Raw genomic sequence first — 23,496 nt, 5'->3', positions numbered from 1 at the left:
GGTTTCAAACTCTAGTACGTGTGAACTTTTGAAATCGATTTCAGGGTTGAAAGTGCAGCCAGTTGAAAATGTTGCATCGAAATTGTTTGTTCAGTGCTCGCGACAGAAGGGCCTCATTAAGATCTACAGGCATTTGCTTAATTATCAGAGTACTTTCCCTATTCCACTTTAGAAATGATTAGGGTTATACTTATCTACTTTGTGTGTGTGTACATGTCTATGCATATACTTTTATTGCCAGGAAGAATTGCACGGAGTTTTTGAATGAACAAGTCTTCTTTTTATGTTTACATGTTTTTTGTGTTTTTTAAGGTAAAGTTGAGTATTTATCCGAGCTGTATTTGTGTTTCCCAATCATTTTGTCTTTACATTGATTTTGTTCAACCTGTGACCAGTGGAGCTATCATTTCTATGATGTTCTTTGATTTGCAATTACATAGTATCCTATAGATTTTTCTCTCTCATACTTGTGATCTAATTGTCATTTAGTAAAAAGGGTGGTGATGCAGTGTATAGGGATTCTGATGGGCTGGGCCTGGTCAAGATTTGACCTAGGGACCAAGCGTGAACAAATATAATATTTTTTGTCATGGGCTGAACAAAAAGTGGTAACCAGATTTGGAACATTTAGTTCAAACAGAGATTTCAGGTAGGGAAGAAGAGAAATGGAGGAGAAGAAGAAGAAAGGAGAATATGAGGTGAGGAAAGAAGAGTGAGTTGTGGTCCTCAATTCCCTCCCTTCTATATGCTATTAGTTAAAGCAGTAAAAAAATGCAGTTATACCCTTGTAAGAACTAAGAAACAGTATTGCCCCCATATATAATTTACACCAAAATACCTCACTTCCTATTCCAACACTCCCCCCCTCAAGCTGGACATGCCCATCTTGTCTAATAAATTATGAGGGCTTATGAAAGTAAGGCCTTTGGGCAAGACATCTGGCAGTTATTCTCCTGTTCTTAGAAAAGGTGTGCATAGGCATCCAGATTGAAGTTTTTTCCTTGATAAAGTGACGGTCAACTTCAATATGTTTTGTGCAGTCATGCTGAACTGGATTGTGAGCTATACTAATAGCCTTGTTGTCACAATATAGTCTTAAAGTTTTATCAGCCTCAAGGAAAAGTTTTGTCAGCATCAAGGCCCAACTCCTGGATCAACCTTTTTAGTCATAGAAGTTCACAAGCTGGATCAACCTTTTTAGCCATAGAAGCTCACAAACTCCACAAGCCATGGCTCTAAACAGTAGATTGTTTCTTGGTCCTCCAAGCTACCAGATTCGCAATAACAAAGATGCAATATCCTAATGTTGATCACATGTCTGTGACTAATTCTGCCTGATTTGCATCAGTATATGCCTCTATTCTCAAGTGATTATTTTTCTTGAACAATAATCCCTTCCCTAGGCTTGACTTTAGAAACCTGATAATCTAGTACAATACTTCCATGTGACCACTTCTAGGGCATGCACAGACTGGCTAACAACAGTATAACACTAACAACATATGCAATATCTGTTGAATAGGCCTCCTCACTGAGAAGAGGGTGAATCAGTGGTTATAAAATTTTCCCGCTTCTCAAACTGTCTGTTTGTACCTTGACTGTTATCTTGAATTGATGTACCCAAAATCGTATGCACTCCTGCCTTTCAATCCTAGATTGGGTAAGGTCTACCAGGAAGTGCACACCCACTCTGCTATCAAACACACTTCAAATATCCAAACCAGACACACAACACATTATTTGCGTGGTTCAGCGATGTGCCTATGTCCACGGAGCAATACCCAATGAGGGTTTGTATATGCTCGATACACAATACTATTCAACCGCTACAACAGTTCAGGATTGTATCTTGCTTCTGTTCTTGATACTACAAGAACCTAGGGCTGCAACCCAAAATAAAATACGTGTCAGGCACCCACCTGATAGCCCGTACAATGATAAAATAATGAGAATAGCAAATCCCCCCCTTTTACAGCATCAATCTAGGTTAAACTTCAAGCAACAAAAACCTAGAACATCAAAACAAGGATTCGATAAAGGATTACCTCACAACATAATCCAAGAAGGAAGAACTCAACAATCTTCCATTGTAGCAACCTTGGACAATATTCTCCAACCTCGAACTTCTCTTTTAAACTGTAGCTGCAGCAGTTCTTGCAGCAACCTTCTTCAACTTCAGATCACCATCGATGCACAAGGAAGAATGCAAGGAGAATACTCTATATATTCTCTGTTTCTTTTTCTGCTCCCACTTTCTCTGCAGTCTTCTAATTTTCTCTCAGTAGCAGCACTTTCAAAGCCACACTCGATTGTTATATGTGGAGTAACTGAACCTGCAACCCCCTTTTTTTTTTGTTAAAAGCTCTCGATACTCGACCCCCTCTCTCTCTCTACTTGTCTTATTTAAATTCTGCTGCTCAAAAAAGGAGCGCTCTCCTTGCCCAGTCGGTGCAATAGTTGTCCAAAGAAAAATTCCTCCAACACCTCCGTCCTTTTTAGTCAATCATTACTCTGGAAGATAAAGAGATCACAGCATTACTCTGTTACCTTGACCTAGAAGTTCGATTTTTTGAATCCTCAGTCTTCGAGTTTCCTTTTTAAAAATTGATCTCTTATAAAAAGAAAAACTCAAATATTATTGGCTGCCATCAGTAAACATGGGATCCCATTTAGAGTTTGAGACCTTCTCGAAATGTGATCTATACTGATCACTCCCTTTCTGTACTCCTAAATTTTAGGTAGCCGCAACCCAATTTAGAGTTTATAATAGATCAAATCCTTGGTAAAATATTTTCCTTTCATTACTCCAACTCATGCCATCAAACAACCCAATTGGATCAAGCTTCTTGTCGCAGATTTTCATCTTGCTTGGGTGTAGAATTCTAAACTTCCATATCCAATACAAGCACCACTGGCATAAATATATGGAATCCCAATTCAGATTGAAGAGATTATTATAATAGCCCAGCTGTACAGCAAGGAGAACAGAGAACTCGGATTTTCTATATCCTGTTGGTGAAATTCCCATCTCATGAAGCTGCTGTGATAACCATGTACATTAAAAAAAAAAAAAAAAAACTGTCAAGAATCCACGCATGAAGTATTCTAATAGAAATCAACTGCTGTACACCCGTAATACATGTTGGCAGACACATATTAGAACTTCTGATTTCTCAATTCACAATTAATACCATCTGTCAAACTTAGCTTCATGTTAACCAATATAGGAGCTGATGTATTGAATCAGAACCAAAGTGAAGTTGCTGAAATTTAAGTACTTCTGTCCATGTATGAGTACCGTAGACTCCAATCATATTAGCTACTAAAATAGTGCATACCTTGCTGTCCAGCATATGATAAGGTTCCATATCATGCCATGCCTTAGTGCTTGAAGCTTGCCTCATCTTCTAAGCTGCTGACTTCATCAATCAATCCATTTGACATGATTCATGTTGAACCAATGTACACCTGGTTTACAACTGAACCAGCCCACCTTGAACCATTGAAACTGAGCCGCATCAAACATTGAAACTAAAACTAAATCAAATCAGAATGAACTGTAGTTGCCAACATTGAAAACCTTTACTTCAGTAGTCCAACAATATCTGGATGAGTGAGGGTGATAGAGATCAATTTCCCACCATGTATTTGGTACCTCCCTGCATCACTGATCAAATGTCTACTCTCCTCACCTAATTTATTATTTTGGTCAATGGGTAGTTTTATAGGCTTGCAACCCAACATCCTTGTTTCACCTAAGAGATCCACGACATATTTTAGACCAGATCATTCTAGCTAACGTATAAAACTTTGAAAGAATTCTATCATGTATTGTAGTATATTGTACAAAAAAACTTGAATTTGGGGAAGAAAACTCTATTACCTTTAAGCTTGGAGCTCCAAATGAGTGTCTGGCAAGGTTGATTGAAGTGGTGGATGCAAGAAATCTAAGTTAGATGTTGATTTGAGGACAAAAAGTGGAGTTTTGGGGAAAAAATGGCTCTCTGGTGTCGAAACAGTCAAAACAGCTCTGCTCTTGGTCGAAACTGCTTGAAATGAGCATGTTTCCATCGAGTTTGAGTATTAAAATTCCTTGGTCCAACCATGTTTCTGTCAGTAGTTTCGGCCAAAACATGATCGAAACCCATCAAAACCATGCACCAGCCATTTCCACCCTTGGATTCATCTCGGTTTCTTGCGAAACCGAGTTCTTGAACCATGGCCCTGTGAGACGGAGTTGGAAGAATCCCCAAATAGCATAGGACTCTTTACTTACTAAGAAGTTGTCATCCTATCAATGGCGCCTGCAAAGATGCCATCATCGTCTGTACAGAGCTGATATTGCTATTGAGAGTGTTGACACTACCTTGTAGTGAGTTAGTAGTAACTTCTAAGTTGGTCACTCGTTCAGTGAGATTGGCAATGGCTGTGTCATTTTCATCTTTGTTGGAGGTTACCCGTATTAATTATTACTCACCATGGCTGCAGAAGTTGGCTCTGATACCAATCTGGTGCAATCCGGGGTTCCAAAACCCGGTTCAGATTGCTGAGAATAGGTAAAAGGGAGAAGGAACAGAGGAAACACAGTTGGCCAACAAGCCCTTGCACACCACGGTAAAACTCCAATAATCTTTCAATTCATTCTTCAAATCTTCTAGTTAATTCAAGTCTGATCTATCTACCGTATTACATGTCCAATATAAAGAATGCTCTCTTGCATAGAAATAGAAACCTAAATAAAATGGAAACCAACTAAAAGAAGAAACTAAATAATCCCAAGTAAAAATTCCCTTGGTATCTACTCAACCTCCTAAAATAAAGAAAATAAAATAAACTAAATATTGCATCCTATGTAGTCTGCCAACCCTTGCCAAACCAGAAAACTGGTTTAGGACTGGTTCTTGGCTAAGGCCTCCAAAGAGGATCGTTCCGGTCTAGCCAAGCCAAGGCAACTGCATCAATAAACATATGTATTGATTTCTTTAGTTGCTCTTTCTTCTGCGCTTTGGAAAGGCCTCCTCTCTAAGTGCTAGCCTAGAAGAAGAAGGATTTTGCCCATTGACCCAGAATGGATTTGGGTTGACATGACTTTTGGTGGTTCCTCCAACTGTGACACTGGTGGTAAGCTTGTATTTGGAGCGGTCATCTATCACATTTGGATGGAGCGCAACCTCAGAAGATGGACTACCAAATCAAGGACCTTGCAGCAAATTATAGCTTTTATCTCCTTTGATATTAGATGCAAGCTTTCTTCCTCCCCTGCAAGGTACACCGATTCCCTTCGAAATAGGCTTATTGTTCAATCTTGGGATCTCCTAATTCCATTGTATTCCACCCCTCTCCTCTCCTAGTTGAGGGTTGGGCTTCTTTTGTTTGTGTTTTTGGGCCCCCTCTATTTCTTCTTCTTTGGTAATGAATTTTTTAATTAATCCTATATATATATGTAAACATTCATATTCCAAGAAAAGTCACACAACGTGGTGTTTTACAGATGACTCGTTAATGTCCATTGGTATCCCCCTGGCATCCAAATGTAATTGTTGCGGGAATCCAAGGAGGAATACGGCTACCCACTGCCTGGTATCGGGAGGGACTGCATCCAAGGTGTGGCTTTATTTTTCTACATTATTTGATGTTGAGTTGATTCACTCCCAAGAGGTGAGACGTCGAATTTTAGTGTGGCAGAGTTTAGCTGTCTTTAAAAGCCTAGGGGGCATCGTAACTGGCTTAATACCTTCTCTAATTGTTTGGGAACTTTGGCAGGAAAGGAACAATACAAGACACGGTGAGGCCTATCGCACTGCGAGTACTATTATAGAAGAAATAAAAGAATGGGTGAGAGGCATCCCATATCCTTCTAATTTTAAGTACTCAGCCACTTCAAGAGAAGGTTTAATTTTAGATTGCTTGGGCATTAAGGCTACTCTTCTGAAGCGAAAACCCCCCATTCTAGTTTATTGGAACTAAATGTGGACGGCACTTGCAAACGTAATCCAGAATTAGATGGTGGAGGAGGAGTGGTTAGGAACCATGAGGATGTCGTTTTGGTGACTTTCTCTCACTTCTATGGAGATTGCACTAACTCAATAGCGGAATTAAGAGCCTTGTGGGATGGGTTGAAATTGTGCGCGGACCTAGGCTTTCGATTATGACAGTTAGAATGGTTAACCAGAGAAAGTGTAATCTTTAAAAGTGTAATTCTCATCGTCCATTCATCACTTTTGCTTATAGGGAAAGTAATCGAGTGGCAGACTGGCTTGCTAAGCTAGCCTGTGAAACAGCTTCTAACAAGGTCTTCCAATTTGGGGACCTAGGGGAGCTTTAACATATTCTTTGGGAAGATAAAATTGGTTTACCAGTTCTTAGATTATAGGTTATGCTTTGTTTCTTTTCTTTTAATTTTTTGATGTAAGGGTTGGTATTTTTTGTCCCATTAGTCTCTATAATTTTTCCTATAAAATTATTGCCAAACTTTTGTGCAGGGTAGGTGTATTCATGACAACATTTCCATTGTTCAAGAGGTCACCCAGGACTTGAATAGGAAGGCTAGGGGAGGAAATGTGATCCTCAAGCTGGATATGACGAAGGCGTATGACCGCTTGGAGTGGAATTTTCTCTACTTGGTTCTCGCTAAGTTTGGGTTTGCCGAGGCCTGGATTAGCTTAATCAGGAAAACGGTTGAGAACTGTTGGTTCTCTACAGTGATGGGGGGCAGGGCCTCGGGTTTTTTCAAGTCCTCCAGGGGCTTGAGACAAGGGGATCCTTTATCGCCTGCTCTGTTCATTCTGGTGGAAGAAGTTCTCAACAGGGGCCTAAAAAACCTATTCACAGAGGGGCGTGCTATGTATTTTTTGCTCCCTAGAGGATGCCCTGGTGTTTCCCATTGCTTATTTGTGGACGATACCATCATTTTCACTAGGGGTTTGAAGAGCTCTCTGAAATAGATGATGGGGTTTTTCAGTAGGCATGAAGACTTTTCGGGACAATTGGTGAACAAGCAGAAAAGTTGTTTTGTGCTTGGCAACAAGGTTTTTCCAGCCAGGGCTCGAATGGTGGGAGCTGTTATTGGGTTTGCTAGGAAGGAGCTGCCGATATCTTACCTGGGGGCCCCGCTCCATACTGGAAGGCTGAAAATTGGTTTCTTTGATGATCTGATTGGTAAAATAAGAAACAAGGTGGCAGGATGAAAAGGAAAGCTTTTGTCTGCTGGAGGACGCATGACGCTTTTGAAACACGTGCTTACCTCCATGCCCATCCATATCCTAGCCACTCTGGAGCCGCCTAAGGCTGTCCTTAGGAGGATTTGTAGCATCTTTGCGGACTTCCTCTGGGGGTGTTCTGAATGGGGAAAGCGCCGACACTGGGTTGGGTGGCAGAAGGTTTGCAGGCCTCTTGAGGAAGGGGGGCTGGGGATCAGGCTTTTGGAGGATTTTGGCCTCGCTCTTAGGTTCAAAGGGCTTTGGAGGATTTTATCTAACCAGTCTTTGTGGAGTGCTTTCTCCAGAGCCAAGTTTTTAAAAAATTCTCATGTTGCTTTGGCTGGGTCGTGTGGGTCTGGCTCAAAGTCTTGGAGGAGTACACTGGCGCATAAGGACTTCTTGTTGGCTAAGTCTAGATGGTTGATTGGCTCTGGTAATATTTCTTTCTGGCTTGATAACTGGGTGGGGGATGGCCCATTGATTGATACTATGGACAATGCTCTTTCTGTTGATACGGACCTGCGGGTTAAGGATGCGATGGATGAGGACGGGGTTTGAAAGTCGGAGTTGTTGAACAAGATTGACTCTACGGTACAACAGAGTATTGTTAATGGATATTTTTCTATCTCTGATAAAGAAGATGTGTGGGTGTGGGCCATCTCCAGTGATGGCCAGTTTACTGCCAAGTTTGCCTGGAATGAGGTGAGGGGTAGAGTGGCAGAGGTAACCTATGCTAAGTGGCTTTGGAGCCGATCATTGCCAACGAAGATAGGCTTTTTTACTTGGCAGCTCCGAATGGGAGGATCCCTACAGATGTGTCTTTAATGTCTGTGGGAATTCCCTTGGCCTCCAAATGTGACTGTTGTGGAAGCCCAAGGAGTGAGACCACCGATCATTGCCTGCTGTCGGGTGGCACAAAGGTTTGGGGTTTTTTTTCTTGTGTCTTCGATATTGTTGTTCCTCCGTATCAGGATGTTAGGAGTTGTATCTTCCTTTGGCATGGTTCAGCGGGTTGTAGCAGCCTTAGTGCCTACATTACTGGGCTCTTACCCTCTTTGATTGTATGGGAGCTTTGGAAGGAAAGGAATAACAGGAGACATGGAGAACAAAGGCGCACTGTGGGTTCTATTATTGATTGCATCAGGGCTTGGGTTAAAGGCCTCCCCTACCCCCCTAAGATTAAATGCCCGTCTTCCTCCAGAGATGGGTTGATATTGTAGTGCTTTGGTTTGTCAGCCCCTTCCCCCTGGCTGAGGCGCCCGTTCCCGGTTTATTGGTGTCCCCCATTTGTGTCAGTAAAGCTTAATGTTGATGGAGCATGTAGGGGTAACCCAGGTGTTGGCGGAGGTAGAGGGGTTATCAGGGATACTGAGGACGTTGTCGTAGCAGCCTCCTCAAATTTCTATGGTACTTGCACGAACTCTATTACGGAGCCAAGAGCCCTGAGGGATGGATTGAAGCTGTGCCAGGATTTGGGCTTTAGAGGGGTTATGGTTGACTCGGATTCAGCTTCCACTATGAGAATGGTTAATTCCAAAAGGTGTAACCTTTGGAAAGGTTGGTACTGGTTCCAGGAAATTTTAACCCTGTTTGAGTCTACTCGGCCGCTGATCTCCTTTTCTTTTAGGGAAAGTAACAGGGCGGCTGACTGGTTGGCAAATCTTGCTTGTGACTCTGGCTCTTCAGTCATGTTCCAAGTTGGAGGCCAGCTGTCAGGGGAGCTCCAGCAAATCATTCGGGAATTCAGAGCGGGTTTGCCGGTCCTGCGAAAATAGTGTAAAGTATAAAGGTTTTATGCCATTTTGTTTGGGCTTGGGTATAGGCGTACAGCGGAGAGTAGAGAGTTGAGCTAGCTTGGGTCGGGGTAAGGCGTTATGTCCCCCCCCTTGTATTTTTTATTCGTTTTGAATCTTAATAAATTTCCAAGGGCTGGCCCAGGTCCCAGAGAAGGTTCGGGTTAAAAATAAAAAAAAAAGGGCTGGGATTTTTTGAGTGCTTGAGAGTTGTTTCTCCTTTGGGTTGGGGTAAGGCGGCTATGCCCTCCCCTTGTATTTGCCTATTTTTTCCACTTTCATTAATAAAATTTGGGGCCTCCCCTGGGTCCTAGATAATGTTCGGGGTTAAAAAAAAAAGATATACACCCTTGGTTGGCAGTAAACGTCAAACCCTCTTGTATAACTTATTTAATATTATTTATTCTATAATATGTTATAGTACTAGAAGACAGAATCGGCAAGTAAAACAAGTAAATTATGCACCATGAATGAAGAAACATACTATTGATTAATTATTTATGAAATAGTACAAACTACAAAGTACAGTTAACATATACACCCAAGTCTCAGCAATACAATATTATCTGCTAATACGAACTATGACGTGCTGGATTGAGTCCAGTCAAGGTCTGATGGAGTCGACATGCATTATTTTTTAGCAAAAAAAAAAAAACATTTTTGAGAATTTTTTTTTTACTTGGATCTAGTGAATGTGGCCAAATCTTAACCAATATGCAAAAATGCCTTTGGAGTGATGTGGCAACACCCAGAAGCGTATTCCAGGAGTTTTGATGAGGTGATGTGGCCAAAATTCAAGACCATAGGTTTTTTCTCCTTCTCCCAGGCAATACCACTGAAAACAGAGGTTTTGATCCAAATTTTGACCAGAACCCACAAAATAAGGTATTTAAGTTTGGTGGTTTATGGCGAAACGACATGAGACAAACCAAAATTTGTACAAGCTTATTCTTCGCCTCCTGTTTCGTTTCGATAGTGTTGAAACTACCGAAATTAGTGAAATTATATATATATGTCCCAGTTTGCACCAGACCTGAAAGGGGCTGCACCATGGCTTGTGATAGGAGCATTAATGATTTCCAATATTTTTTAATGTTCAATGGATCAAGAACCACCAGTGGATGGAGGCTATGTTGTGCAAGAAATCGTCCTAATTATATGATTCTAACCATCTGATATATGACGATTGGTTGGAATTTTTTAAGGCTCTAGTGGAACCTCTATTGATTGGTTAAAACTAAAATGAATACAGCAAGCTTTTGCCTGTGATATTCTATTCGAGTATTTCTGATATTTGGTGTTGATATTTTTTGAATGGATGGTTGATTGTTTTAAGTCATATGGGTCCATTTTATTTTTCAATATCCAGTGCTATATCATGTTTTTTTTTTGGGATTTGGTGAGGCATGGTAGGCTTTTTTGTTTTCTTGGTACTGCCATCTGTTAGTCATTTGGTTATGGTAACAGTTGCTTTACTGTATAAGATCTTTCACATGAGTTGATCCATTACTGTCAATTAATGAAAATGCTGCAAACTATTGGTTTTTTTAAGATTTCATTTAATGGTCAACTTAAGTGTCAATTGTTTACCATCATTAATTACTGTCTTTACTCACTATACAATGTGTTATGTTGCAGAAGATGTATTTAACCTTTGCAGCTTCCCTAACCTATCGGGACTAGAGTATAAAAGGATAAGGCGTGGATTTCAAGAGGTGAAATTCTGCTCCAATAGTAGCTACGATGTGTAGAAAGACTTTTTTTTTCTGTGCTGATTTTTCCTATCTATATATATGTCCTTGCAGGCAGTTGTTTGTGGTCTCTATCGGAATGGGAAGATATACTTCCACCCCGATGACAATGAAATGCTGAAGGAAACTGATAAGGTATGACTAAATAGGAGTTTCTGTGACGACCCCAAACCTAGACAGGGCAAAAGGTGCTACCCTCACGGGCACCAATCAAAGATCGTAATTACTGTTGTAATTTGGGTACAGGGGTAATTTTGTCTTTTTTGTGAAAAATATCATTACCAAAGCCCCAAAGGGGAAAAGAGGGGGCGAGCTATACACACCTCAAGCCCTAGGAAGGCGGGTTAGGAGACTGGAAAAGAGATACATCCAACCCCAAGATACAACAATATGCTTGTTCCTTGGAGAAAGGGGACCATTGGGGAGCATATGAAGCCTAGAGCTAACATCGAAGAAGATGGCTTTCCAAATCAAGTCAATGGAATGGGAGTTGGAGGTCCATCTTTGAAGATTTCGCTCCATCCAAATGTGAGAGATAGCGGCCCCAAACACAAGCTTGCCGGCGGTATCGCAGATTGAACCTCCAGAAAAAGTCATATCCAACCAAAGCCACTCCCGAGAGAAGGGAAGGGGTCTCCTACTATTGGACTAAATGGAGTCTAAGGCTTTCTTCCAAATAGTGGAGGCTAAGGGGCAGGAAAAGAAAAGGTGATTGACGTCCTCTATACCATTCCAACAAAGAATTCAGGAGGGGGAGACGATGATGTGGCGATGAAGAAGAAATGATTGGGTAGAAAGGCATAGTTTAAAGGTTCTCCAAAGGTTAAAGCTGTGGCAGGGGATATGGCCTTTGAACCAAAACTAGTTTGAGCCAAGGAATTGACGGGGGATGGGGCCTAACAAAATCCCAAACAGATCTGGAACTAAAAAGCCCATTGGGGGAGGGGAGTTAAATGACCTTGTCCAAATTAGAGGGATGGGGGGAAGAGGGGGGAGAGAGGCCTAGACCTGGGTGAGACATGGGGGAAAGGGGGAGGGGGGGACCAGGTGCCATGGGGGATGATTGTGGAGAGCGGGGCAGATTTAGGGATACCAGAAGAGTAAACCGAATGGGTACCTATGAGATTGCAAAGGACTCCTAGGGGATGCCAGAGATCGAGCCAGAGGGAGGTGGAGGTCCCATCGGCGATCACAGAAGAGGTGACACTAAGAGCTCAGGGGCAGAGAAGAAGGATTTTACACCAAATCCAAGAGGGGCCTGCAGGTTTGGGAGCTGTCCAAAATGGAGTCAATTTTGAGGAGGCCTACACCTTGTTCCAAGTGACCGGAGCCCTGGGACGGACGTGGTCCTACTCATCATAAGACCCTCATCCTATACATAGTCCCATACGGGAAAGGGGACAGTAGCCATAGGGATGTTTTACAAACTTACCATTAACCATACATGCATACATACTTCTCTTTTATTCATTTACTTCCATCTCTTCATTACCCTTTTCATTTCATAATCATTCATTTCTTTTTCTTGGCGTAACATGTGAAATTCTCATGCATATTTCATTGCATGGCATATATCAGATTTCATATCATATTCATAAACGATATGCATATCATCACTTCATATAAACATCTCATGGCATACTTCATACAACATCCAAATATTATCAAGTAAACACTTTAAGCATTCCCATGACATTCATTCATATAACAACATATAAATCAAGCATCATTCAGTAATCACATCACATCATACAAATCCATATCATACTTCCCTCACACAACATACATACACTATATTATAGTACATAGTCATGGATCCCTCACCTTTGACTCAACTTCTCTGTTTCTTCTTAATTTCCTTTCAATTCACTGCTCCAGCAGCACTAAGACTCATTAAAATAGTATAACAACATTATATAAATAATTCCAAAGAACAGTAAAGCATTACCACCATAATACAAATATTCACAAAGTATAAAAATATTCAATTCCATCTAAATATCACTAAAATAACCTTGACATGCATGTAGGGTGTTATACCTTCCTCCATGGTGACTTGGAAGAGTAAGTGTACATGCAAACTCCCCCCAACTTCAAGCTTCCTTCAGTTGAAGGGAAAGTGTCTTCTTAAGAAGGCACTATATGGTCTTAAACAGTCTCCAAAGGCATGGTTTGAGTGATTCCGACAGGCTATCCTGAAGAATGGGTATTCTCAGAGTCAAGCTAACTACCAAGGTACTAAAACTCGGAATTCGGTACCAACTCGGTCCCTTGAAAAACCGAGTTGAGTCGAGATCTCGGTGAGATCTCGCCGAATTGGTGCATTTTTTTTTCGACTCGAAGCCTCAACTCGGTGGGTTTTAGACCTAGTTTGAGTCTGAAACTTGGTATTCAGCCTATTTTAGGCCATTTAAACACAATGGCACTATCAAATTTTGCAAAAACAAAGTCCATGTAGGAGTTATGTACCGGTCATACTTAATTTGGTGTGCACGAATGCTGTCAAAATCACTCTAAATGAAAATATTTTCTTGGACATCAAAACAAATAAATATTTTACCGCACTTTTGGTTTTTAGCAATGTTTTACCATATTAAGATTTATGTAGTTTTTAGATTTGAGAAAAACACCAGCATTTAAAAGTTGAAAATTGCATCTATCGTCGAAAATCCAGTTTTTGTTCTTGAACTGGGGGGTTGACTTTTTTCCTTTTGGAATTTTATTTTTTAACTATTTTTATTGGATTCAAATAGGGGGTATTTGCTTATTCTTGAATAATATCTTAAGTAAATGAAGGCATAAATAAGTGTCTGTCTTAGTTCCTGGCCTAAATAAGTATTTGTATACCAAGGTTTGCATAGATAGGTGTCTGTATACCAAGATTTTCCACCAAGATCTCGAGATCTGGCACTCATATAAAGGAGTTTGGGTCGAGATTCTCGAGATCTCGAGAACTCGGCGAGATCTCGGTCTAGTTGTTGTACTTTTGCAACTCGTATGCCAACTCATCTCGGTTTCTCAAAAAACCGAAAACTCACTGAGATCTCGGTGAGATCTTGCGAGTTCTCGAACTATGCTGACTACACCTTGTTTACTAGGCGAGGCAAAGGCACCATTACAGCCCTAATGGTCTATGTTGATGACATTGTAGTGACTGGAGATGACAGGGCTGAGATAGCTAGGTTGACGACCTATCTGGCCCAATAGTTGGAAATCAAAGATTTGGGACCCTTGAAGTATTTCTTGGGAATTGAAGTGTCAAGGTCCAAGAGGGGAATCAACATATGTCAAAGGAAGTTTGTTCTAAATTTGTTGAAAGAGATGGGGATGTTGGCTACAAACTAGCATGTTCTCCTATTGAGCAGAATCACAAGCTAAGAGAAGATTGTAGTCCCTCTCTTGTTGATGCAGCGAAGCTAGAGGCTAGTGGGGAAGCTCAAGCTCATCTATCTGTCTATGACTTGCCTAGATATTTCTTATGCAGTGGGGGTGGTGAGCCAGTTTATGCATGCTCCCAAAAAGTAGGCACTTGGATGTTGTATACCGCATTCTTAGATACTTGAAGTCCTCTCCAGGGAAAGGACTATTTTATGCTAGGCACAACCACTTCAAGATAGAAGGTTTACATATGCTGATTGGGTTGGATCCATCTCAGACAGATGGTCTACATCAGGCTATTGCACATTTGTAGGTAGTAATTTGGTCACATGGAGAAGCAAAAAACAGCCTGTTGTTGCTAGATCTAGTGTAGAGGCAGAATTTAGGGCAATGGCTCATGGAGTTTCTGAACTCATATGGTTGAGATGATTGGTCCAGGAGTTGAGGTTTGATACTAAAGGACCTATGTGGCTCTACTATGATAACAAAGCAACTAAGCATTGCTCACAATCCGGTGCAACATGACAGAATAAAGCACATCGAAGTGGACCGGCACTTCATCAAGGAGAAGATATACACTGGCTGCATTTGCACTCCTTTCTTGAAGACAGGTGATCAATTTGCAGACATCTTCACCAAAGGACTCACATCTCACCAGTTCGATACCCTATTATGCAAGCTGGAAAGGCATGACATTTATTCTCCAACTTGAGGGGGAGTGTTTGAGTTTATGTTATAAGGGTACTTGTCTAGTTGTCTTATATTGTATTTTCTCTTTTTTACCGTTAACCTCCCTAGGGAGGTGTATTTAATTCCTTACATCTTATTGCTGAAGTAATATAGGTGTGGTGGTGATCATTCTCTAACACACAACATTCCACCATCTTCTCTCTTCTTCTTCTCTTTTCCCCCTTCTTCTTCTTCTCCTTCTACTTTCATCCTTCTCCTTGTTCTTGTACATTCTTTAACTTCCAATTAGGCAATGATTTGAGCACACTCGTGGAAGGGTATTAGGCAGAACCTCCATTCAATTTCTGAGATATGAGGTGGGTAGAGAAGATGAGATCAAGTTTTTGGGGACTAACAGTGGGGAAAACTGCTATCAATTTCAAATTTACATTCCTCTGTACACTACTTTGATGGAAAGGGATGTCTGTGGCTGAGGTGTCATTAGTTGTCCTCAAAAGTTAGTTTGGGAGTTGTGCTTCAGGCGAGAGTTGAGAGAGGCAAATGTAAGATCATTCTGCAGATTGACTACCCACAGGGTGTTTCTATTTCTAAAATTCAACAGTATAATAAAGTCTTTTTCTATCATATATTGGAGAATTTTTTATCAAGTCTTTCTTTTCAGCGCCTCTCAATGTAACTCCTCCCTTGCCCCCGGCCATAAAGTAATGTGTAAGGATTTAAGTATCGATATTAGATATCATATGGGAAGGTGATTTTAAGAGACATCATATTTTATCGGACGACACAAGATAAAGCATAGGATGGTCAAGAAATGCATGCAATTGAAAAGGATACATACAAAATACAGTATTGAAGCATAAAACATTATAAATAAGCAATATGTAAAATATATCGTGTATGAAAAGGAGAACAAAGTACGACGAGACAATTGCATTCAAAGTATCCATATTTTTTTTTTCATTTTCTCGTATTTTCTTTATTTTCTAGAAAAATAGAAAAATTAAAAAAATATATAAATATAAATCAGAAATAATGCAGAAATCAAAGTCCATAACATAGTTTGAAAACTCCTTTTGGTAGGCCATTTCCGTCGAAATGGGTGAATTTCTCTGAAACAATGCATTTTTCGTCAGACCACTTCGGTGGGGTAAAGGCCATATTAAGCTCCGATACTTCAGGGAAATCTTATTTTATCCTATATAAACATATGTGTACCTTCATATTGCAAAAAAATTCACGCAAAGTGGTAGTTTGGATTTACACCCTTAGTTGGCAGTATACGCCAAACCCTATTGTATCCCTTTGGTAATATGGTCTAATCTACACATTCTTTTGGCATTAGAAGATAGAAAAAGGCAAATAAAACAAGTCAATTATGCACCATGAATTATTAAACATTATATTTTCATAATTATGAAATAGTCAAAGTACAGATAAGTGTGGTGATACATGATAAGACGCAAGTCCCAACTCCCAACAATACATGGTAAGTGTGGTGATACATGAGTACAAAGTGGACCCCCTCAGGCCATCTTAATGGCTACTATATGTAACTATGACGTGGAGGACCCCCTCCGGCCATCCTTATATTCTATGGAAGAAATTATTGTCACTAGCCTTCATGAGCCCTGTACTGTACATTATAGGGTTTGCCAATTGTGAGATAGGCTTTGCTAACATGGAGTGACTTAGTGTCTCCAATGAACACAAGTTTCTGTTTATGTCAATTTGTAATATGGTATTTTAATTCAATAGCATTCAGTGACTTGCTTCTTCGTAACCTCAATGGGTTGTTGATTATATTTGCTACCATGAGGTCGAAGGTTCAAGGCTTGGTGCTGGAATGTTACAAAGCATTCAGTGCATCATCAGTAGTCCTTTTTTTTCAGGGATTATGTTTGATGGTAACCATTAAAGGCTAAGTATCTATAGTAGATGTTTACTAATTAGTATCTGTTCTTGCAAATGTCGACTTCATTTCTATGTTTTGAAAAATATTAGATGGGTAACATTCTAAACTGCATTCCTTGTTAAATTTATGTATTTGCTTCCTAACTCAGTCACATTTTTTAAATAAAGGTGTTGTTCATTGGACCTGTTGATGGGAAAAGAAAAACACTGGCTATATTCTCAGATATTGTCAAAGAAGTTCCAGAAAATAATGGTGAATCTACTGATCATGGCATGGACTTAGAAAAGGTATGGCTTGAGAATATTCTGTGGAGTCCTTCTAAAGCAGGTTCCATGGTATGATTCTGATCGGGGTTAATCACTCCTATGCCAGTAGAATTGGGAAGAATTTTTGGCATGCTGAAATGCTGAATAAGAAGTTTTCATTTGCTATGCAGGCTTCAGATTGGAGTTTCAGACCAAAAGAATGCATACTAATACTTGGATGGCGCCAAGATGTTAATGAAATGATTCATGAATATGATAATTATCTTGGACCTGGAAGTATAGTGGTATGGTGTATCTATTTGGCAATTACGGTGTAAACTGTTTCTTTGTTGTTCTGTAGCTAAATTCTAGTAGTGATATGCGTTTGCACTTTAAAGGGATCAATTAATTGATTTCTTCATATATATTGGATTTTTATCCAACAAAGATGCACTACATGGAGTACCTCCTCCGGCATAAATCATTAAATTTTATATCATTAAAATCTCTGGACAAGAAGGAGCAATATATGTTTTGGAATCTAGTTGAATTGAGGACATTGGGACAGGTCAGCAGCAACAGTAGGACAGAAATGTGAAATACTACAACATCCAATGACCAAGTGAACCTATGAGTGGCTCCGATAGGCAGTTGAGGGGATTCAAATGAATGGCTTGGTCATGTACAAGAGGCCAGTAACCACATTTCACATCATTGAGGACCCATCCACATTAATCACGAGACAGACCTGGATAGAATTGATAAGGCTGAACAAGTTCAGTGTGATGAAGCCCAAGTAGTTGGGACACAGCTAGGGTAATGATATGTTGAAGGGTAATCCGGTTCCCTAACTGGTTCTATAATTGGTTCAGTTGGTTTGGTTTGGTCTAGATACATTGTAGTGTCTAGATTCATATGCATATGTTAATTGTGCTAGATAAGGATTGAGCGATTGTTCCAATATTTGTAATATTCCTAAGTTATAAATAAAGTGGTGGCCTCTGTCTTCTTGACAAGCAAAAATCATTCTCGTCTCTCTTTTTTCTCAACTTGGTATCAGACCTCAATCCCCTTAGGGATTTTTTAGAATTCGCCGCCGCCGCTGCTACCACCGCCGAGGCTTCGGCCTCTTGGTTCAGCATGGTTGACTGAACATGTGTTAATGCATGTCGCACCACGCTAACCACTGCTGACCACTAACCACCACCATGCTACCTACCGCTGCCGCCACTACCGCCGCTGTCACCACCACCCCTGTGGCTCTTTTTGCCCTCCTTTAGGGTTTTTTTTTTGCGTCGATCACATCAGCTTCCCATTACCACTGCCTGCCGGCCCTGCCTGCTTGCGCCAAGCCTTCCAGCCCCTGCCGGTGACTCCCTGGCTTCCTGCCAACCTCTTTGGTTCTGCTGCCCTTGTTTGGGCTCTCTTCCGCCTGCACCTAAGAACCCCACCACCCTGCGCAGTCCCTCCGGCCTCTCTGACACCTCCGCCTGGATCTGCACCACCCTGCCGACCTCTCTGCCGCCCTGTTTAGGCCACCGCCCGGCCTCATCTGCTTCTGCCACCTCTTCCAGGCCCTCTGTCGATCTCTTTAGGCCCTGCCGGCCCTTTTGCCAACCTGCCCAAGTGCCGCCAGACTTTTGCTGCCCTGTGCCGACTGCCCTAGCAATTTTTATTGTTCGTATGACGCAGGCGGAAGGTTCAGATCTATAATAGAGAGATCAGATCTAGTTTATAGGGAGGTTAGGGATAGGATAAAGGGAGAAGAGGAGGTTTCAAGATCAGATTCTGATCTTGGATGAAAAGAGAAGTTGCAGGCTGTTGGGAGTTGAACAGTCAAGTTCAAAACAAACCACGGTTTTGAGGGATAGGTGAGGAAAGGGCTGGTGTGTTGTGGAAGAGATGAGATTTAGAGGGGGGGGGGGAAGAGAAAGAAGAGAAGACATTGAGGAGAGGGGAAGGGGAAAGACTCACCAAAAACGTGAGGGAGGGGGAGGGTACTGCTTCAATGCAGGTCGGGCCACCAATGCTCCAACTTTTGCTTTGTTCAATAATTCAATTCAGCATGTTACAAAAGGTTGTATACATAGGTATTTAATGAAGGAAATGACTCTTGGACTTTAATAACTCCTAAAAACTAAAACAAAGAACATTAATAACTTAGCACACTATTCTAAACTAATTACTCAACTAGAAACTAACTCCCATTAAACATTAAATACTAGCCTTCAATCTCTTGGACTCCTAGTCTAAGAGTTTGAAGAGATACATTACTATACCTAGGAAAACGAAAAGACTAAGAAGAAAATATAAAAGACTAAATCCTACTAAATATTTCTAGAGAATATCAAGCGCCAAAAGGGGCTGGTTTTAGCCAGCAGATGCTCCACACATATAGGGTGGCTGGTACTTGGCTGGTCCACACAAAGACTGGTTGGTGCGTGGTTGGTTGCGTCTAGGTGTGGGCTACCAAATTGGGTCAGTCCGGTCTAGCCAATCAATTGCTTCTACATCACCGTATGCTTGTTGGCAGTCGCTAGATCATCTTATGTGTGACCTTTTTTGAGATATTTCCCATCCAACTTATTGTGCTTATTTTTCTTGGCGCTATGACGGAAGAATCTGTTACTTCCCTTGGTACTAGGAGTGGCCCCTTGAATTGCCTTGGCACCCCGCACCATTCTCTTTAGCCAGGACCCACCAAGTTGAATGGACTTAATTATCTGGCGTGGTCATGCGCTTGTCTCCTTACCATTCGTGGTAATCATTTCTTGAGGTATATAACTGGTGACACCCCTATGCTTACAGAGGCTTCTACCAAGGAAAAATTGGTTAACAAATGATGCCTTGATTATGTCCTTCTTGTTGAATTCTATGGAACCAGCCATCAGTCAGAGCTTTGTTCTGTTGAATTCTGCAAAAGAACTACGGGAAGCTGTTAAATATACATATGGGCATACTAGCAATTATGCTCAAATTTATGAACTTCGCCATAAAGTTCATGAAACTACTGAGAAGGAGTTGTCTCTCTCTCTCTCTCTCCCTATTACGCTGCCCTGATGAACACATGGCAGAAACTGAACTATTTTCATCCCGTCCCCATGGCCTGCACTGCTGATGCTGACACATTTAAAAAGGAACGTGAAATGGAGCATGTCTATGACTTCCTTACTGGTCTCAACCCAGAGTATGACCAGATCCGTTTCCAGGTGCTTAGCAGGGATACTTTCCCAACTCTCCATCAATTTTACAACATTGTTCAGCATGTTGGAAGCTTCACGGTCGCCCGAAAGGAGGTGGGTGTGGTGTCAAACAGAACTCTTCTTGATCACAGGCTCACCTTGCTGAGACTCTAGATAGTACAACTCCTTTTTCCTCTGATCGGTTGGCTGCTCTCCAACGGATGATGTTATAGATTGCTATCGCATCTTCTACCATGGCACCTTCCTCTCTTCTTGCACAATCAGGTTTTTTTATGGCCTCCTCTCATTCTGGCTCTTCATGGCTTGTTGATTCTGGAGCCTCTGACCATATGACCAGCTCCTTGAACTTGCTCTCTTCCTATAACCCGTGTTCGGGTAAGGACAAGATCTGAGTAGCCGATGGTTCTCCAAGCTATCTCTGGTAAAGGCTCTGTATCCTGTACTCCTACTATTTCGTTGTCCTCTGATTTGCATGTCCCCAACCTATGTGGCAATTTAATTTCTATATTACGTTCTGTTCACTTTTTTTCTTCCTATTGTGTTTTTCAGGACTTAGCGACGGGGACAACAATTGGATATGGTAAAGTGTGGGATGGTCTTTACTATTTGGATCAAGGTCTCACTGCTGCTCCCTCCCCAGTTTTTGCTCATATTACTCGAGAAGACAGTGCTCTCCATCAGTTGCATCATGAACACCACCGTCTTGGTCATCCTTTTATATTTTACGTCGTTTATTTCCTTCTTTGGTTAAATAGTGTAACTTGGATCATATCAATTGTCATATCTATGAACTTGCAAAGCACACACGGTCTTCCTATTTTGCAAGTGATAATAAAAGTTTAATTCCATTTTCTGTTATTCACTCTAACTTATGGGGTCCTTCTAAGACAATAGCTCGAGGTGGGTACAAATGGTTTAATACCTGTATTGATAATTGCACTAGACTAACCTGGGTATATCTTCTTCAAACTAAGTCTGAGGCCTTCTCTTGCTTCCAATCTTTCCATAAGATGATTGAAACCCCGTTCAATGCCAAAGTTAAGGTCCTCAGAAGCGACAATGGGACTGAGTACTGTGATGGACATTTTCTTCATTATATTGATGCCCACAGCTTCCTCTCTCAGACTTCCTATGTTCACACACCTGAGCAAAATGGTATTCCAGAATGCAAGAACCGCAAACCTCCTAGAGGTTACGTGCTCTCTTATGTTTACTACTAATGTCCCAAAGTTCTATTGGGGGATGTTGTCCTTTTTTTTTAGGTGAATAAAGAATCCATTACCAAGAAGAAAGAGGACTACAAAAGACCCCAAAAAGGGGAAAGAAAAACAAATACACAAACAGCCCGAACCTCAAACAGAGGAGGTCGGGGACTGGAGAGAGGAAATGGGAATGCCCCAGGACACAACAATATGCTTGTTCCTTGGGGTATCAGAACATAAAAATTGGACAGTAGAGAGCCTTGCTTTAATATCGAAAGAAATGGCGTCCCAAATCGGATGAAGAGACCGAGAGTTGGAGTTCCATTTCCTGATATTAGGTTCCATCCAAATGTGATTGATGACAGCGCGAAAGGCAAGTTTTCCCACAGTGTCAAAGATTGAAGAACCAACAAAAGTCGTATCAACCCAAATCCACTCTCTTACAAAATGAAGAATTCTCTGCCTACGGGCCAAAGAAAAGGTTGTCCGTGTCTCAACAGTGTTCCAGCAAAGGCAGCACTGAGGAGAGACTTGAATCTGCCTATGACAAAGAAATGACTATGTTGGAAGGCAATTAGAGAAGACTCTCTAGGCTGTAAAGCAGTGTCTGAGGATGTGATGCTTGAACCAGAGAAGCTTCCTCCAAGGAGACAGAGGAACTCTGGCGTGAATGAGATCCCAAGCAGCTTTGGAGCTAAATAGGCCGGAGATTGCAAGGGATGTTGTCCTTACTGCTGCCTTCCTCATTAATAGGATCCCTTCTGATGCCCTTGACTTCAAAAGCCCCGTAAATCAGATTCCTAATCCTACTATTGTTTCCCATCTTCCTCCCCGTGTGTTTGGATGTGTTTGCTTCGCTCATAACTCATCCCCTTCTCAGTCAAAACTTGACCCACGGGCATTCAAATGCATTTTTCTTGGGTATTCTACTTCTTAGAAAGGGTATAAATGTAATCATCCTCCCTCTCAAAAACTATTCATCACCATAGATGTTACTTCTCACAAGAATAAACCTTATTGCCATTCTTCTCTTCAGGGGGAGACTCTAGAAGAAGAGAATCCTACATCTCCGTTCATCATTGATATTGTCCGTCGTCAAGGGGAGCAAACAGATGAGATTGATGCTGCCACAAAACAAAAGGATTTCATCACCTACTCTCGGCGAAAAGAAAAGACTATCCCCAATATACCATGCCCACCTACACTCCTTGAGCTCGTCCAACCAGTCCAAACATCAGGTAACAAATCTCCACCTTCTCCTGATGACACCCCTATTGCTCTAAGGAAAGGAGTCAAGACTTGTACCAAACACCTATTTCTAACTTCATCTCCTAGGAATCGTTATCTCCTTCCTACCGTGCCTTTGTTTCTTCGTTGTCTTATGTGTCTATTCCGTAGGGTTGGAAGGAGGATATCACATACTCAAGGTGGAAGAATGCTATGGTAGAGGAAATGCATGCCTTAAAGAAAAATGATACATTGGAGCTTGTACCATGCCCTATAAGGAAGAAACTTATTGGATGTAAATGGGTATTTATAGTGAAACAAAATGTAGATGGGACCTTTGCTCGTTATAAGGCTAGATTGGTGGCCAAGGGGTTCACTCAGACCTATGGCATCGATTACCAAGAAACTTTTGCTCTAGTTGCAAAGATGAATTATGTTCTAGCCGTGTTATGTTGTGCTGCAAATCTTGGATGGAATCTTCAACAGTTGGATGTAAAGAATGCCTTCTTGCATGGTGCTCTTGAGGAAGAGGTCTACATAGGAATTCCTCTTGGCTTCAACTCATCTGTTACAGCTGGAAAAGTATGTAGACTCCAGAAGTCTCTCTATGGTTTGAAACAGTCTCCTCGTGCCTGGTTTGACAGATTCCAGGAGGCCATGCAGAAGTTTGGTTTCAAACAAAGTAATGCTGATCATACCCTATTTGTTAAACACAGGGATGGCATGGTTACAATTCTCATCGTTTATGTAGACGATATAGTGATTACTGGTGATGAAGAGGTAAAAATTTCTCTACTAAAGACTCGACTGACAACCGAGTTCGAGACTAAAGACCTAGGACAACTAAAATACTTCTTGGGAATTGTTATTTGAGACTATGTAGTCTTGGTATTAGT

General features: G+C 41.2%; 1 protein-coding gene across 8 annotated transcripts in view; it reads left to right on the top strand.

Moving 5' to 3' along the window:
- Nucleotides 1–23,496, top strand: part of LOC122642782 (putative ion channel POLLUX-like 2) — an 83,001-nt gene that overhangs the window by 38,018 nt on the left and 21,487 nt on the right. For all 8 annotated transcript variants that reach the window (XM_043836367.1, XM_043836364.1, XM_043836366.1 and 5 more), the window contains 5 exons: nucleotides 2–149; nucleotides 10,631–10,707; nucleotides 10,798–10,878; nucleotides 16,891–17,058; nucleotides 17,160–17,273. In XM_043836367.1, coding sequence (XP_043692302.1) covers nucleotides 2–149; nucleotides 10,631–10,707; nucleotides 10,798–10,878; nucleotides 16,891–17,058; nucleotides 17,160–17,273 — 588 coding nt within the window. The remainder of the gene's footprint in view (nucleotide 1; nucleotides 150–10,630; nucleotides 10,708–10,797; nucleotides 10,879–16,890; nucleotides 17,059–17,159; nucleotides 17,274–23,496) is intronic.

The sequence above is a fragment of the Telopea speciosissima genome, chromosome 10 (assembly GCF_018873765.1).
Source record: "Telopea speciosissima isolate NSW1024214 ecotype Mountain lineage chromosome 10, Tspe_v1, whole genome shotgun sequence".
NCBI lineage: Eukaryota > Viridiplantae > Streptophyta > Magnoliopsida > Proteales > Proteaceae > Telopea > Telopea speciosissima.
The sequence above is the reverse complement of the archived record's forward strand: the minus strand, read 5'-3'. Positions and strand labels throughout refer to the sequence as shown.